Source organism: Salmo salar, chromosome ssa27, assembly GCF_905237065.1.
Source record: "Salmo salar chromosome ssa27, Ssal_v3.1, whole genome shotgun sequence".
Classification (NCBI taxonomy): domain Eukaryota; kingdom Metazoa; phylum Chordata; class Actinopteri; order Salmoniformes; family Salmonidae; genus Salmo; species Salmo salar.
This window is the reverse complement of record NC_059468.1, coordinates 17,819,112-17,837,070: the sequence shown is the minus strand read 5'-3', so window position 1 is coordinate 17,837,070 and position 17,959 is coordinate 17,819,112. Positions and strand designations below refer to the sequence as shown.

Here is a 17,959-nt window from a genome sequence, read left to right as displayed (position 1 = left end):
TGATCTGCGAGCGGTTTGGCAGCAGAGTGCATGTGTGTGCGCGGACAGGAGGGACGGCAGTATTTGATGTTACTAGCTAATGTCGTTTTTTTCTCAGAGGGTAGGTCAGAGAGCTGTGCATGACAGAAGTCAGCTCAGCTCTGAACTGGGGCGTGTGATTGTTATTGAGGCTTGTCCATCATATTAGGAGAGATATTAAAACCTTCTCCCGGACAGGATAATGCAGGTCTAGTTAGTGTGCCGTTTAAACCGTCGGCTTCCTCCTCACAAAAAGACACGACACCATCTCCAACCAAGCACTGAAATTATGTTGGAAAAACTTTTGCAGAAAGAAATTAGTTTTTAAGTATAGAAAACTAAGACTGTGACCAGAAGGGTTGCAATCTCATAATATTATCTGGGTCACTTGGCTTGGCATTTATTCATAATAACATGCATTGTTTATATCCTAGTTCTGATTTAGGAGGTGTTCAATAACACTTTAACTCACTGCTTTCCTTACCATGCAACTTGGCCTAGCATTAATAGAATATCTCCCATTCACTACCCAACCATTCCTGTCCCCAGCCCCCGTCCCTGTACCCGTCCACACGGCAAGGACACAGGCACGTCACGGTGACGCCAGGCCCGGAGACAGTTGGGTGGACGGATGGACGTCAGAACGGAGTTGTAGTTTCCTCCAGCCTAGTTCAATGTCACAGTGTCTGTGTGCCACATCTGCAGCTTTCAGCACCATGCCCTGTAGGAGCCTGTGTGACAGGCAGCTCTACACATCATCTCTCCTCACTCCATATTCTAGTTCTGCCATGCTGGGGACTTTCTGTTCTAGTCATTCTAACTGTGGTGTTACTTTGTCTGTTCTAGTCATTCTAACTGTGGTGTTACTTTGTCTGTTCTAGTCATTCTAACTGTGGTGTTACTTTGTCTGTTCCAGTCATTCTAACTGTGGTGTTACTTTGTCTGTTCTAGTCATTCTAACTGTGGTGTTACTTTGTCTGTTCTAGTCATTCTAACTGTGGTGTTACTTTGTCTGTTCTAGTCATTCTAACTGTGGTGTTACTTTGTCTGTTCTAGTCATTCTAACTGTGGTGTTACTTTGTCTGTTCTAGTCATTCTAACTGTGGTGTTACTTTGTCTGTTCCAGTCATTCTAACTGTGGTGTTACTTTGTCTGTTCCAGTCATTCTAACTGTGGTGTTACTTTGTCTGTTCCAGTCATTCTAACTGTGGTGTTACTTTGTCTGTTCCAGTCATTCTAACTGTGGTGTTACTTTGTCTGTTCTAGTCATTCTAACTGTGGTGTTACTTTGTCTGTTCTAGTCATTCTAACTGTGGTGTTACTTTGTCTGTTCCAGTCATTCTAACTGTGGTGTTACTTTGTCTGTTCCAGTCATTTTAATGCTATGTGGTGTTAGAGCAGCACAGTATTATTCCAGTTATTATTCACGCTGTCAGCTGTGTGGTGGACCAGAGGAGCAGGTTGTCTTTATCATAACATATTATCAACCTAATGTCTTTACGACAGCTCTGTTTATCTGAGTTCTCTGCGTTAGCAGCATTAGCTCCCTAGTCAGCGCTACAACAGACAGCCTTAAGATGTCACCAAGCAAAGGTTCAACGGCTCCAACCTTAATGTACTCTTTTGTTCTCTCAATCTCCTCTGATAAGTTAGTGTTACTGAGTGTTCAGGAACAGAAGGACTCGACAGGCAGAGCTAAATGTGGGTTCTGAGCCAACCAATCGGATTGGAGTCACAGGTTGACTTGCAGTGTTGCAGTTTTGCTCCCAGAAACCATGCTAGGCTAGAAGACATGGACGTGTGGGCGTTTTTGAAAAACAACTTGGCCGAGGAGAGGACTGCTCTGTAGGCTTTATACATAATGAGTTTTCTCTCTGAGTTGTGAGGAGAGGTTGTTAGTTACTCCCAGTGCTTATTATGAGACCTATTACACAAAGAGGATGGTTATTAACATAATTCCCTCCACTTATGGTCCAGTAGATATATCTTTATTACTCTTTGGGTTGTTAAGGAAGTTTTACTTTTCAGGGTTCTCATTGCATTACCCGGAATGGGATTTGTAATTGGATATTATATTTCTTAAACGCAACATTCGGAAAAGCCAGTCTCAGTGACCGTTCAGCTGAAGACTGTCGTGGTGGCGGTTCATGTGTTTCTACTGTATGTAGCCTGGTCTGGTACTGCGTCTGACACCAAGCCTAGAGCACTTTGCAGAGAGACTTTCTATTCCACATGTAGAACAGAAGATGTACTTTACATGCACAGTATAGTAATGGCCAGCCAGCCAGCAGCCAACCATGAGTCCGTCTGCCTCGAGCCCTCAGCTCTCCTAACAGAGTCACTAGGCAACCAGGGAGCCACAGGCTTATCTATCAACCACGGGGCTACGGCCAATTTACAGCTACACTGGAGAGTCATACTTCATATCCTTTTCTCTCTCTCCATCTCTCTCTCGCTCTCTCTTTCGTATATTTGTCAGGTGTATCTTTGCCACTTTGTTAGTTTGTTTTCAAATCAGAATTTGTTTGTCACATGCTTCGTACCAGTACCGAGTCGATGTGCAGGGGTACGAGGTAATTGAGGTAGATGTGTAAATATAGGTAGTGATAAAGTGACTAGGCAACAGGATAGATAATACACAGTAACAGCAGCGTATGTAATGAGTCAAAAGAGATTAGTACAAAAAGGGTCAATGCAGATAGTCCAGGTAGCTATTGGTTATTAACTATTTAACTAACTATTTAGCAGTTTGAATGTTTGGAGGTACAGTTGAAGTCAGAAGTTTACATACACTTAGGATGGAGACTTTAAAACTCGTTTTTCAACAACTCCACAAATTGCTTGTTAACAAGCTGTAGTTTTGGCAAGTCGGTTAGGACATCTACTTTGTGCATGACACCAGTAATTTTTCCAACAATTGTTTACAAACAGATTATTTCACTTATAATTCACTGTATCACAATTCCAGTGGGTCAGAAGTTTACATACACTAAGTTGGGACCACGCAGCCGTCATACCGCTCAGGAAGGAGACGCGTTCTGTCTCATAGAGATGAACTTACTTTGGTGAGGAAAGTACAAATCAATCCCAGAACAACATCAAAGGACCTTGTGAAGATGCTGGAGGAAACAGGTACAGAAGTATCTACATCTACAGTAAAACAAGTCCTATATCGACAAATCCTGAAAGGCCGCTCAGCAAGGAAGAAGCCACTGCTCCAAAACGTCCGTAAAAAAGCCAGACCACGGTTTGCAACTACACATGGGGACAAAGATCGTACTTTTTGGAGAAATGTCCTCTGGTCAGATGAAACAAAAATAGAACTGTTTGGCCATAATGACCATCGTTATGTTTGGAGGAAAAAGGGGAATGCTTGCCAGCCGAAGAACACCATCCCAACAGTGAAGCACGGGGTGGCAGCATCATGTTGTGGGGGTGCTTTGCTGCAGGAGGGACTGGTGCACTTCACAAAATAGATGGCATCATGAGGATGGAAAATTATGTGGATATATTGAAGCAACATCTCAAGACATCAGTCAGGAAGATAAAGCTTGGTCGCAAATAGGTCTTCCAAATGGACAATGATCCCAAGCATAGTTCCACATGGCTTCAGGGCAACAAAGTAAAGGTATTGGAATGGCAATCACAATGCTCTGACCTCAATCCTATATAAAATTTGTGGGCAGAACTGAAAAAGCGTATGCGAGCAAGTAGGCCTACAAACCTGACTCAGTTACACCAGCTTTGTCAGGAGGAATGGGACAAAATTCACCCAACTTATTTTGGGAAGCTTGTGGAAGGCTACCCAAAATGTTTGACCCTAGTTAAACAATTTAAAGGCAATGCTACCAAATACTAATTGAGTGTATGTAAACTTCTGACCCACTGGGAATGTGATGAAAGAAATAAAAACTGAAATAAATAATTCTCTCTACTATTATTCTGACATTTCACATTCTTAAAATAAAGTGGTGATCCCAACTGACCTAAGGCAGGGAATTTTTACTAGGATTAAATGTCAGGAATTATGAAAAACGGAGTTTAAATGTATTTGGCTAAGGTGTATGTAAACTTTCCACTTCAACTGTAGAAGCTGTTCAGGGTCCTGTTGGTTCCAGACTTGGTGCATCAGTTCTGCTTGCCATGCGGTAGCAGAAAGAACAGTCTATGACTTGGATGGCTGGAGTCTAGTTTTGTCACTAAAGAATTGTGCCCTTTCCTCATATCCAGTTGAAGGGAGTGAAAATGTCACGGCACTGTGTACCTTAGTTTGAACATTGTTACCTGTAAATCCTTTCCCTCTATTTATTACAAACGTCATCAGAGAGACTGAGGCCCCAGTCCCCCCAGTCCGTTGTGTAGTCCTTAACCCTAGCCCACCCGTCTGTCCGTCGCCAGGGAGAGGCCAGTGTGGAGGGAGTCCTCAACCAGTTGGTCCTCGAGCACCTGCAGCTGGCACCTCTACAGTGGGGTGAGTACACATGCACACACACACACAGTGCCATCTATGAGATGCTTGGTATTACCTTTGAAGAACAACCACTGAAAGGTATGTTTGTCCCTACTCAAATGATCCGTCCACGGACATTATGATCATGGATCACGATGAGGATCGAAAGACTCAAACACCATCGTTCCTATGGGGGTACCGAACCCAAAGAACCCAAACCACTGCACCTGGCTATTAACACTGCAGCCCACACGATCCACCACTTTGGTCTCCAGCCGTGTTTTCTATTTGCATGTATATTAGGCTATTTTAGGGAGCTGCCAGGAGGCAGACTGGAGTGGCTGGGGGACGTGTGAAGCACCCTGGGACACCACGGAGAGACTTGGAGGAGCTTCCCTCCCTCTCTGGGCCTCGCCATCTGTGAACAGCCGTCGAAACTATCAGCTTTGGTTTATTTATTGTGCGCGCGTGCGTGGGTGTATGTGTTTGTGTGTGTGGGTGTTTATTTTCGACGAACAGTGTGGCTTTTTTTGGGGGGAGGTCAGTGAGTGTGTTCATTAGTCAGTTCAGTGTCTCCTGGTTTGGCAGCAAGAGGGCCATCTGTTTGTGACGGTGACACAACAGATATCTCGTGGTAGATGAGGGCGGCACAAATTCGCATCTCTTCTGTTCTCGTGACCAATTTTCCAATCTAGCTTCCGTCTGAGTGTTCAAAGGACCCAGATCTTGTGGCATTGTATTCATGTAATTCCTAGTCTATTACTTTCTGAGGAAAGTTGATTCTGTCATTTTGAAGAGCACGTCATCCCATCTCAGTCTACAGGAGGGGGGTGTGCGTGTGCGTACTGTCCTCCTCTATGATTCCAATGCAGTTCATTTCTCCCAGCCTGTTAGAATGGTGTTATCAGAGTAGCTATCAGGGTCTCAATTACGGGCCTTCTCTGTAGCATTCTCCCTGAGGATCAAACGATCGCTACAGAGTGGGCTGACGCGTTTAATACCATACGGCTACAGGCTGCACTCAAGTTAGACTGTTACAGTAGACACGTGATTGGCTGTTAGCCTCGTGTTAAGTATACTGTATTTTCCTACTGCGATGTGTTCAGCTGTGAATGGTGTGGTACAACATGGTTTCTCTTATGTGTTTTGAGTGTGGTGTATAGCATTGTGTTTCTAGGTTGTGGCCATGTTGGAAGAGATCATAAAGATACTGTTCTTTACTCTACTTCCATTGAATCAGATCTACTGTGTCTTTTCGTTTGCTTTCCACTGTGGCCTAGTTTAGGTGAGGTGTAATTGGGTTAATGAGGGTCTATTTGTCCTGATGTCTCGACTGTGTCCCTAATGATAGATAATGACAGAAGTCACTCTGCCCCGAGATATCATTGATGATCAGCTACTGTATGTGTCAACAGAATCATTAACTCATACACACCATTTATTCATTCGTAAATTACAATGATTTTGTACCATTACAGAACAAGATGACAGTATCATTTCTAACTGACTTCCACTGTCATGTCTCTGAACTGGGTTGAGAGTGAAGCCCTTTCTATCCACTGTCTAAGGCCTTGCCAGGGAGTCAGACTTCCAATAGCTTACAGGCAGTAGCTAGCTGCTGTATGGATGAAGGCACTGAACGTGAACAGAGCTGTAGGAGCTAAATCATCCTGGTTGTTAGTGTAGTCCCTGGGCTGGCTGGCTACCTCCTCCCCTAATTTTGAGCTGAATACACAGATGATCCTACATTGACTTTGTCTCGCTCCTCTGCCCCCGTGCTCCCCTGCTTCTCTTTAGCTCACACAGCCCAATAAACCAGTCTGGGCCAGTTTCCCCAAAGCTTTGGAGCTGACGTGGCACAGTATTTCTCTCGACAAGCCAGCCGCACAGCCACATGAGAGGAACAATTGTGTAGTGAATCTTCTGTTTGTAGACAAATAATATTGACATTACAGAGCCAGGTAAAGGTAATGAAGGGTATCAGGGCCCCACCAGGACACAGTAACTTGCACAGTATTTCCCTCCACAGAAAACCTTTCTCACTTTACAAGATGAGGCTGATACTCGTTTCCTCAGAGGTCTTCTTTTTTTGTTGTTGACTGTATTGCCTAAGTTACAAAGAGCTTATGGTTATGTAAAGGTTGATGGGTAATGGAAAGGAGGCTTCTGATTTCATCATGAGGGTTGTTGTTGTTGTTGTCTCTCCCCTCAAAGCTCGAGCAACATTGAACTTCTTCACACTACCATAGCAACCCATGAATATTTAATTGTGGACATTTCCAATAAAGGAGAAACGGGAAAAGTGGCAGGAACAGAAAGGGTCTTTATGCCTTCCTGTTTGCTCAGGGCCTTATTGAATGGGGAGTAAGGGAGTCCGCCCTATAGAGCTAGGGACCATTAGGAAGTGATTACCCCCTTTAGGCAGCGGCAGAGCAACAACACCCTCGCTACTACAGAGCAGAGTACACACACCCACACAAACACCGATATGATAATCAATATTAGTGTTTAAAGTCACTTTCTCTAATGCCTCGGCGGGGAAGAGGATATTTTACAGAGTAGCAATGTAAGGTGTATTTAAATGTCTGGTACCTCCCTTTATTAGTACTGTTTCAGTGTGCGGTGTGGAGGGGGATGAAGTAGCCAGGTAAACAGGCTACACTGCATTACTTCTACGTTAGCATTTTCATCTTGATTCATTCCGCTCTACCGAGCCTCAACAAACAATCATTTGGTAAATTCTATTAGTTACCCTTTTTCTTTTTCAGTAGTATTTCTCTTGATTTTGTAAGCATTAACCTATTTCTTTCACTGTTTATCATCATCGCTTCTTCAACAGTTTCTCTACAATCAATTACTAGTTTAGTTTGCGTCGCATGTAGTTCTTTATATACAGTGCATTCCGAAAGTATTCAGACCCCTTGACTTTTTCCACATTTTGCTACGTTACAGCCTTGTTCTAAAATTGATTAGATAGTTTTTTTCCTCATCAATCTACACACAATACCCCATAATGACAAAGCAAAAACAGTTTTTGTTTTCATTTTTGCAAATGTATAAAATATGTAAACCTGAAATCACATTTACATAAATATGCAGACCCTTTACTCAGTACTTTGTTGAAGCACCTTTGGCAGCGATTACAGCCCTGAGTCTTCTTGGGTATGACGTTACAAGCTTGGCACACTTGTATTTGGAGAGTTTCTCCCATTCTTCTCTGCAGATCCTCTCAAGCTCTGTCAGGTTGGATGGGGAGCGTTGCTGCACAGCCATTTTCAGGTCTCTCCAGAGATGTTCGATCAGGTTCAAGTCCGGGCTCTGGTTGGGCCACTCAAGGACATTCAGAGACTTGTTCCGAAGCCACTCCTGAGGTGTCTTGGCTGTGTGCTTAGGGTCATTCTCCTGTTGGAAGGTGAACCTTCACCCCAGTCTGAGGTCCTGAGCGCTCTGGAGCAGGTTTTCATCAAGGACCTCTCTGTACTTTACTCCGTTCATCTTTGCCTCGATCCTGACTTGTCTCCCAGTCCACGCGGCTGAAAAACATCCCCACAGAATGACGCTGCCACCACCAAGCTTCACCGTAGGGATGGTACCAGGTTTCCTCCAGACATGACACTTGGCATTTAGGCCAAAGAGTTCAATCTTGGTTTCATCAGACCAGGTAATCTTGTTTCTCATGGTCTGAGAGTCTTTAGGGGACTTTTGGCTCCAAGCGGGCTGTCTTGTGACTTTTACTGAGGAGTGACTTCCGTCTGGCCACTCTACCATAAAGGCCAGATTGGTGGAGTGCTGCAGAGATAGTTGTCCTTCTAGAAGTTTCTCCCATCTCCACAGAGTAACTCTAGAGCTCTGTCAGAGTAACCATCAGGTTCTTGGTCACCTCCCTGACCAGGGCCCTTCTCCCCCGATTGCTCAGTTTGGCCGGGCAGCCAGCTCTAGGAAGATTCTTGGTGGTTTCAAACTTCTTCCATTTAAGAATGATGGAGGCCACTGTGTTCTTGGGGACCTTCAATGCTGCAGAAATGTTTTGGTACCCTTGCGCAGATCTGTGCCTTGACATAATCCTGTCTCGGAGCTCTGCAGACAATTCCTTCGACCTCGTGGCTTGGTTTTTGTTCTGACATGCACTGTCAACTGTGGGACCTTATATAGAAAGCTGTGTGCCTGTCCAAATCATGTCCAATCAATTGAATTTACCACAGGTGGACTCCAATCAAGTTGTAGAAACATCTCAAGAATGATCAATGGAAACAGGATGAAACTGAGCTCAATTTTGAGTCTCATAGCAAAGGGTTTGAATACTTATGTAAATTAGGTGTTTTTGTTTTTTTATAAATTAGCAAACATTTCTTAAATCCTGTTTTCGCTTTGTCATTATGGGGTAATGTGTGTGGATTGGTGAGGGGGAAAAAACAATAAGAATGTACCATAACAAAATGTTGAAAAGGGGAAGGGGTCTGAATACTTTGCAAATGCGCTGTATATATACAGTGGGGTGCATAATTGTTGTCACCCTTGATTAGCATTGACAGCAAAAAAGACTGTCAAATACATAATACAAATACTGAGCTCTATTGTATGGAGATAAAAAAAAGGAAATCCTATTATTTAATAACAAGTAATAACACTATTTATTTTTAACAGATATGGTTATTGGCACCCCTGTTATCAGTACTCCAGCACCCCACCCTTGCCAGGATAACAACACTGAGCCTTTTTCCTAAATGTTTTATGACATTGGAGAACACATTGGGAGGGATCTTAGACCATTCCTCCATACAGAATCTTTCCAGATTGTTTGAGCCAAAAAACATTTCTGTTCTCCAATCTCATAAAACATTTTAGAAAAAGGTTCAGTGTCCTTATCCTCTCAAGGTGAGGGTGCTGAAGTATTACAAAACAGGGGTGCCAATAATTTTGACCCCATCTTTTTTTAGATTTGTTTTTATTACTTGCTAAAGGGGCAACCTGCAGTTGCTTCATACATTATTGGACTTATACATTATTGATATGTGCCCATTGGTTCTTGAAGAATATAAGTTATAAATGCCTCATGAACTTAGTTCAACTGTCGTACTCCATCAGAACCCAAAATATATAAGCCATCATTCAGCTTTTTAGCGAAACAGTGGCAGGGACTACATTTGGTTATTGTTTAAACTGCTGAGTGCTGCTTTAAACAAAATCTCTTTCTCTGAGCAATTGTATTAGTATAAAATAATACAATTTCCCAAAAATTGTGAGCATACAATATAGCTCAGTATTTTTATTTTTTATTTTATACAGTCATTTTTGCTCACCATTATCAAGGGTAACAATAATTACTGTCCCCACAGTGTGTGTATATATATATATATATATTAGAGGTTGACCGATTAATTGGAATGGCCGATTAATTAGGGCCGATTTCAAGTTTTCATAACAATCAGTAATCGGTATTTTTGGACGCCGATTTTTTTTTTCTTTCTTTAGACCTTTATTTAACTAGGCAAGTCAGTTAAGAACACATTCTTATTTTCAATGACGGCCTAGGAACGGTGGGTTAACTGCCTTGTTCAGGGGCAGAACGACAGATTTTTTTCCTTGTCAGCTCGGGGATTCAATCTTGCAACCTTATGGTTAACTAGTCCAACGCTCTAACCACCTGCTTTACATTGCACTTCACGAGGAGCCTGCCTGTTACGCGAATGCAGTAAGAAGCCAAGGTAAGTTGCTAGCTAGCATTAAACTTATCTTATAAAAAATAATCAATCAATCATAATCACTAGTTAACTACACATGGTTGATGATATTACTAGTTTATCTAGCCTGTCCTGCATTGCATATAATCGCTTAGGTACACGTTGCTCCAACCATAAACATCAATGCCTTTCTTAAAATCAATACACAGAAGTATATATTTTTAAACCTGCATATTTAGCTAAAAGAAATCCAGGTTAGCAGGCAATATTAACCAGCTGAAATTGTGTCATTTTGCGTTCATTGCACGCAGAGTCAGGGTATATGCAACAGTTTGGGCCGCCTGGCTCGTTGCGAACTAATTTGCCTGAATTTTACGTAATTATGACATAACATTGAAGGTTGTGCAATGTAACAGGAATATTTAGACTTACGGATGCCACCCTTTAGATAAAATACGGAACGGTTCCGTATTTCACTGACAGGAAAAACGTTTTGTTTTCGAGATGGTAGTTTCCGGATTCGACCATATTAATGACCTAAGGCTCGTATTTCTGTGTGTTATTATGTTATAATTAAGTCTATGATTTGATAGAGCAGTCTGACTGAGCGATGGTAGGCAGCAGCAGGCTCGTAAGCGTTCATTCAAACAGCACTTTCGTGCGTTTGCCAACAGCCCTTCGCAATGCATTGCGCTGTTTATGACTTCAAGCCTGTCAACTCCCAAGATTAGGCTGGTGTAACCAATGTGAAATGGCTAGCTAGTTAGCCGGGTGCGCGCTGATAGCGTTTCAAACGTCACTCGCTCTGAGACTTGGAGTAGTTGTTCCCCTTGCTCTGTATGGGTAACGCTGCTTCGAGGGTGGCTGTTGTCGATGTGTTCCTGGTTCGAGCCCAGGTAGGAGCGAGGAGAGGGACGGAAGCTATACTGTTACACTGGCAGTACTAAAGTGCCTATAAGAACATCCAATATTCAAAGGTATATGAAATACAAATCGTATAGAGAGAAATAGTCCTATAATTCCTATAATAACTACAACCTAAAACTTCTTACCTGGGAATATTGAAGACTCATGTTAAAAGGAACCACCAGCTTTCATATTTTCTCATGTTCTGAGCAAGGAACTTAAACGTTAGCTTTTTTACATGGCACATATTGCACTTTTACTTTCTTCTCCAACACTTTGTTTTTGCATTATTTAAACCAAATTGAACATGTTTCATTATTTATTTGAGGCTAAATTGATTTTATTGATGTATTATATTAAGTTAAAATAATTGTTCATTCAGTATTGTTGTAATTGTCATTATTACAAATAAATAAATAAAAAAATCGTCCGATTAATCGGTATCGGCTTTTTTTTGGTCCTCCAATAATCGGTATCGGCGTTGAAAAATCATAATCGCTCGACCTCTATATTATAATATATATATATATATATATATATATATATATATATATATATATATATATATATAGATAGAATATATATATATATATATAGTATTTAAATATATAGATAGATATAGATATCTTATATTAGCCCACCTAAAGCTTTGCTAGGTGTCATAAACAACCCTTTCATTAAAAACACTTTAAATATATGGATTAAAGTCTGTAAACAAACAGAGGGGCTTAGATCTATATATGAACAAACACCTTTCTATAATAACCCCATCTTACCCAAAGCCCTGAGATGGTATTACATTTTCTTGGTTCAACAAAGGAATTAAAACATTTGGTAATCTCTATAGAGAAGGTAAACTACTATCCTTTCAACATCTGGCATCTCCTTTTCAGTTACCTCAAACTCATTTCTTCAAGCACCTACAGGTTAGGCATTACATTGCCACTCAGCAGGGAGGTAGGATTCAGCACATGAGTAAACCTATAACTGATAAACTGTGGCTGGAGAGGAAAGGGGTAAAAGGTTTCATTTGTTACATATACTCTGGTCTTCAAGCTTTGTTGGGGAACGATGAACCTCTGAAAGCTTGCATGAAGTGGCATGATGACCTTGGTCTCATTGTTGAGGATGAGAGCACTTTTTAGATGCTCAGCGTCTTTCATTTAACACAAGGCACAAGTTGATGCAATTCAATATTTTACATAGGGTCTACTTTACACCAGAGAGATCGTGTAAGATCAGTTCTAAATATTCAAAATTTTGCCCAAGGTGTAAAACGGGAGTGGGCACACTTAAGCACATGTTTTTGTCCTGCCCTGAACTAAGAAATTATTGGAAGGACATTATTCAGATCTTATCACAGGTCACTAATATGACGGTACCACTAGATCCTTCCCTTATTCGTCAAGAGATGGAGATGATTCTGTTCTACCAGTTAATATTTGTGTCAAAACCAGATTCATTAAATTGGCAGTCATTGGAGCATAAATGCACAGCTATTATATGGAAGAGTGACACTCCGCCAAGCAAGCAGATGTGGGTAAAAGAACTATCTTCCTATATTCCATCTGAAGAAATAACATACAATTTACGTAATAAACCCTTTGAATTTACTGATGTCTGGGGGACTTTCAGCAGTTTCTAGAGACGTCACCTTAGCTGCCTCATTACTACTTTCTTCATTAATGTATTATTATTATTTGTTTTTGTGTTGAATAATTTATTTCCTAGCATGGAATGGGAAGGTCATTCTGTTTATTTTTGTTGTTATTTACCAGTGAAGCTAATACCGGTAGAGGGGAGGGAGGGGGGTGTTCCTGTGTTGCGGAGGGAAGGGTTTTGCACGATGTGCCCCCATGTAGCATGGTGTTTTGCTGATTGTTAAATTGTAAAAAAACAAATGCCAATAAATATATTGTATAAAAAATAAAAACAACAGGGAGTCACACTGGCCACCCCGCCCTGCTCTCTACACAGCCTGCTATTGGACCTCTCCATGGGCAGAAAGCAACATCAATACTATTGGCTGACTTAGCAGGTTTAATGGCAGACTCCTCTCACAGTGATTTGTTGATTCGAGCCCATTTTTCAACAAGAATCGCGTGGACGCGTGTCTGAGTCGATTACTGTCTGTTTGGTAGCTGCTCTGGATAAGAAATATGCATACAACTTCAGCAATGATGTCAACATTGGACACATACCTGCCTGCAGCAGCAGAAAAGCTAGGTACTTTATCAGATAGTGTTCCACACACGCACACACCTCCCTGCGTAAATGTCATCCGAGGCACCTTGGTGTGCTTGGTGTTTCTTCCCGTATTGTTTTTCAGAAGGTTACTGGCTGGTCGTCCTGATTATCTGTGACAAACGATACTGAGGATCCAAAAAACCTGGAGGGGCCTTCTCCTCCAAAACACGAGTCACAGATGGAGGGATAGAGATGAAGGGATAGAAAGAGATGGATAGATATCATTACATGAGAGCAATAGAATATCCTGGGGAATTGAACGAGTGAGAAGGAATAGAGCCATATTAACTGGATTTAACCATAAACGATTGTTTAAATCTGCCACATGGCCATCTCCAAATGCACTACATGACCAAAGGTATATGGACACCTGCTGGTCAAACATCTCATTCCAAAATCATGGGCATTAATATGGAGTTGGTCCCCCTTTTGCTGCTATTACAGCCTCCACTCTTCTGGGAAGGCTTTCCACTAGATGTTAAAACATTGCTGCAGGGACTTGCTTCCGTTCAGCCACAAGAGCATTAGTGAGGTTGGGCACTGATGTTGTGCGATTAGGCCTGGCTCGCAGTCGGCATTCCAGTTCATAGCAAAGGTGTTCGATGGGGTTGAGATCAGGGCTCTGTGCAGGCCAGTCAAGTTCTTCCACCCTGATCTCGACAAACCATTTCTGTATGGACCTCGCTTTCTGCACTGGGGCATTGTCATGCTGAAACAGGAAAATGCATTCCCCAAACTGTTGCCACAAAGTTGGAAGCACAAAATCGTCTAGAATGTCATTGTATACTGTAGCGTTAAGATTTCCCTTCACTGGAACTAAGAGGCCTGAACCAAGAAAAACAGCCCCAGACCATTATTCCTCCTCTACCAAACTTTATAGTTGGCACTATTCATTCGGGCAGGTAAAGTTCTCCTGGCATCCGCCAAACCCAGATTCATCCTTCGGACTGCCAGATGGTGAAGCGTGATTCATCACTCCAGAGAACACGTTTCCACTGCTCCGGAGTTCGATGGCGGTGAGCATCACACCACTCCAGCCGACGCTTGGCATTGTGCATGGTGATCTTAGGCTTGTGTGCGGCTGCTTGGCCATGGAAACCTATTTCATGAAGCTCCCGATGAACAGTTCTTGTGCTGACGTTGCTTCCAGAGGCAGTTTGGAACTCGGTAGTGGGTGTTGCAACTGAAGATAGACGATTTTTACGTGGTTCAGCACTCGGTGGTTCTGTGAGCTTGTGTGGCCTACCACTTTGTGGCTGAGGTGGGGCAGCTGTAAAAGGCAGAAGATAATTTAATAAGACAGCTGTTTTGAGCTGGCTCTACGTGTGTGCGTATGTGCGTGCTTGTATGTCTGCTCAGACAGATGGCCATTTGGAGTGGTTACAGGCGGCTGGGTGCTCAGCACACACCTGGGACATCTTAGGGGGGTAATGTACCTTTAAGGCTCTGGTCAGGAGTCCACACGCCAGGAGGAAGAGCACCATGGTGGTGCTGGATGGGTCTGATGCACATTACACCCTTCCTGACTAGAGGTCGACCAATTATGATTTTTCAATGCCGATTATTGGTGGACCGAAAAACGCCGATACCGATTAATCGGCCAATTTTTTCTTTCATTTTTTTTGGGGGGGGGGGGGGGTGGGGGGGGTGTAATAATGACAATTACAACAATACTGAATGAACACTTATTTTCACTTAATATAATACATCACTAAAATCAATTTAGCCTCAAATAAATAATGAAACATGTTCAATTTGGTTTAAATAATGCAAAAACAAAGTGTTGGAGAAGAAAGTAAAAGTGCAATATGTGCCATGTAAAAAAGCTAACGTTTAAGTTCCTTACTCAGAACATGAGAACATATGAAAGCTGGTGGTTCCTTTTAACATGAGTCTTCAATATTCCCAGGTAAGAAGTTTTAGGTTGTAGTTATTATAGGAATTATAGGACTATTTCTCTCTATACGATTTGTATCTCGTATACCTTTGACTATTGGATGTTCTTATAGTCACTTTAGTATTGCCAGTGTAACAGTATAGCTTCCGTCCCTCTCCTCGCTCCTACCTGGGCTCGAACCAGGAACACATCGACAACAGCCACCCTCGAAGCAGCGTTACCCAAGGGGAACAACTACTCCAAGTCTCAGAGCGAGTGACGTTTGAAACGCTATTAGCGCGCACCCGGCTAACGAGCTAGCCATTTCACATCGGTTACACCAGCCTAATCTTGGGAGTTGACAGGCTTGAAGTCATAAACAGCGCAATGCATTGCGAAGGGCTGCTGGCAAACACACGAAAGTGCTGTTTGAATGAATGCTTACGAGCCTGCTGCTGCCTACCATCGCTCAGTCAGACTGCTCTATCAAATCATAGACTTAATTATAACATAATAACACACAGAAATACGAGCATTGGGTCATTAATATGGTCGAATCCGAAAACTATCATCTCGAAAACAAAACATTTTTCCTGTCAGTGAAATACGGAACCGTTTCGTATTTTTTCTAACGGGTGGCATCCCTAAGTCTAAATATTCCTGTTACATTGCACAACCTTCAATGTTATGTCATAATTACGTAAAATTCAGGCAAATTAGTTCGCAACGAGCCAGGCGGCCCAAACTGTTGCATATACCCTGACTCTGCGTGCAATGAACGCAAAATGACACAATTTCAGCTGGTTAATATTGCCTGCTAACCTGGATTTCTTTTAGCTAAATATGCAGGTTTAAAAATATATACTTCTGTGTATTGATTTTAAGAAAGGCATTGATGTTTATGGTTAGGTACAGTCGTGCAACGATTGTGCTTTTTTCACAAATGCGCTTTTGTTAAATCATCCCCCGTTTGGAGAAGTCGGCTGTCTTTGTTAGGAAGAAATAGTCTTCACAGTTCGCAACGAGCCAGGCGGCCCAAACTGCTGCATATACCCTGACTCTGTTGCAAGAGAAGTGACACATTTTCCCTAGTTAAAAGAAATTCATGTTAGCAGGCAATATTAACTAAATATGCAGGTTTAAAAATATATACTTGTGTATTGAATTTAAGAAAGGAATTGATGTTTATGGTTGGAGCAACGTGTACCTAAGCGATTATATGCAACGCAGGACAGGCTAGATAAACTAGTAATATCATCAACCATGTGTAGTTATCTAGTGATTATGATTGATTGATTGTTTTTTATAAGATAAGATTAATGCTAGCTAGCAACATACCTTGGCTTTCTGCATTCGCGTAACAGGCAGGCTCCTCGTGGAGTGCAATGTAAAGCAGGTTGTTAGAGCGTTGGACTAGTTAACTGTAAGGTTGCAAGACTGAATCCCCGAGCTGACAAGGTAAAAATCTGTCGTTCTGCCCCTGAACAAGGCAGTTAACCCACCGTTCCGAGGCCGTCATTGAAAATAAGAATGTGTTCTTAACTGACTTGCCTAGTTAAATAAAGGTCGCAAAAAAAAATCAACCAAATCGGCGTCCAAAAATACCGATTTCCGATTGTTATGAAAACTTGAAATTGGCCCTAATTATTCGGCTATTCCGATTAATCGGTCGACCTCTATTCCTGACCATGAGATTGGACTGTCTTTTCCTCTGCTGGGGATGGCTAGATAGATTGGTGGAGACACAGACACACACAAGACAAGACAGTCTTGTGTTCCTGAGTCAGCAGCAGAGGTAAAGCTGGGATGGAGGGATGCAGCAGCAGAGGTAAGGCTGGGATGGAGGTAGTGTATTCAGGGATGCAGCAGTAGAGGTAAAGCTGGGATGGAGGTAGTGTATTCAGGGATGCAGCAGTAGAGGTAAAGCTGGGATGGAGGTAGTGTATTCAGGGATGCAGCAGTAGAGGTAAAGCTGGGATGGAGGTAGTGTATTCAGGGCTGCAGCAGTAGAGGTAACGCTGGGATGGAGGTAGTGTATTCAGGGATGCAGCAGTAGAGGTAAGGCTGGGATGGAGGTAGTGTATTCAGGGAGGAAGAAGATGGCTTCCCTGGGAGGATCATGGTAGCTGTGTGGCCTGATGTCATCCACATCCAGGCTTTTCACTGTGTTTTTAGTCCCCTCTACATAAGCTCCCAATGGCCCTATCACTCTCCTGATGACAACAGGAGAGAGGGACTTACTTAAATAGTGTTGGTCTCATGGTTCTCAGCAGTCTAGCCCTGACAGTAAGGGGTTGATTGAAGGGGCTGAGGAGAAGTAAGGGGGCTGCTGTGAGGAACAGGTCCCCCATACTAAACGGGGCCTAAATAGTTGTCTGAAGGGTGGAGGCCAACACCCCCTTGGCAAGCGGCCAATGAGGTGGTGTAAATCAGGGACGATGCTGTGCAGTGTCAGGAGCTGCCCCATTTATCTGCCTGTTTTTCAGCCCTGTCACCCAGACTCTGTCCATCAACCCTCCTTACGATCAACCAGAGATTCCATGTCCATCACGTTCCACAGGTATATCTATGCCACAGTAGTTACACCGTAGCTACGCTACACCATCCTCCTAATACTTCCCTTGTCTTTGGACAGTCTATATCAACTTGCCAACTGCCCCATTGTAACAGTAGCTAGTCACTCCACTGTTGTTCATGTGAATAATCCTCCTCATCCACAACATGTGCTTATTATGATTATCCCAGCATATAAATAAATAGCACAGCTATTTACTATTTATC

General features: G+C 42.5%; 1 protein-coding gene across 3 annotated transcripts in view; it reads left to right on the top strand.

Annotated features, from left to right (window-relative positions):
* The window catches only part of trappc9 (trafficking protein particle complex subunit 9), a 292,659-nt gene that overhangs the window by 214,560 nt on the left and 60,140 nt on the right, over positions 1-17,959 (top strand). For all 3 annotated transcript variants that reach the window (XM_014177784.2, XM_014177781.2, XM_014177782.2), the window contains one exon: positions 4,399-4,489. In XM_014177784.2, the coding sequence (XP_014033259.1) occupies positions 4,399-4,489 (91 nt within the window). The remainder of the gene's footprint in view (positions 1-4,398; positions 4,490-17,959) is intronic.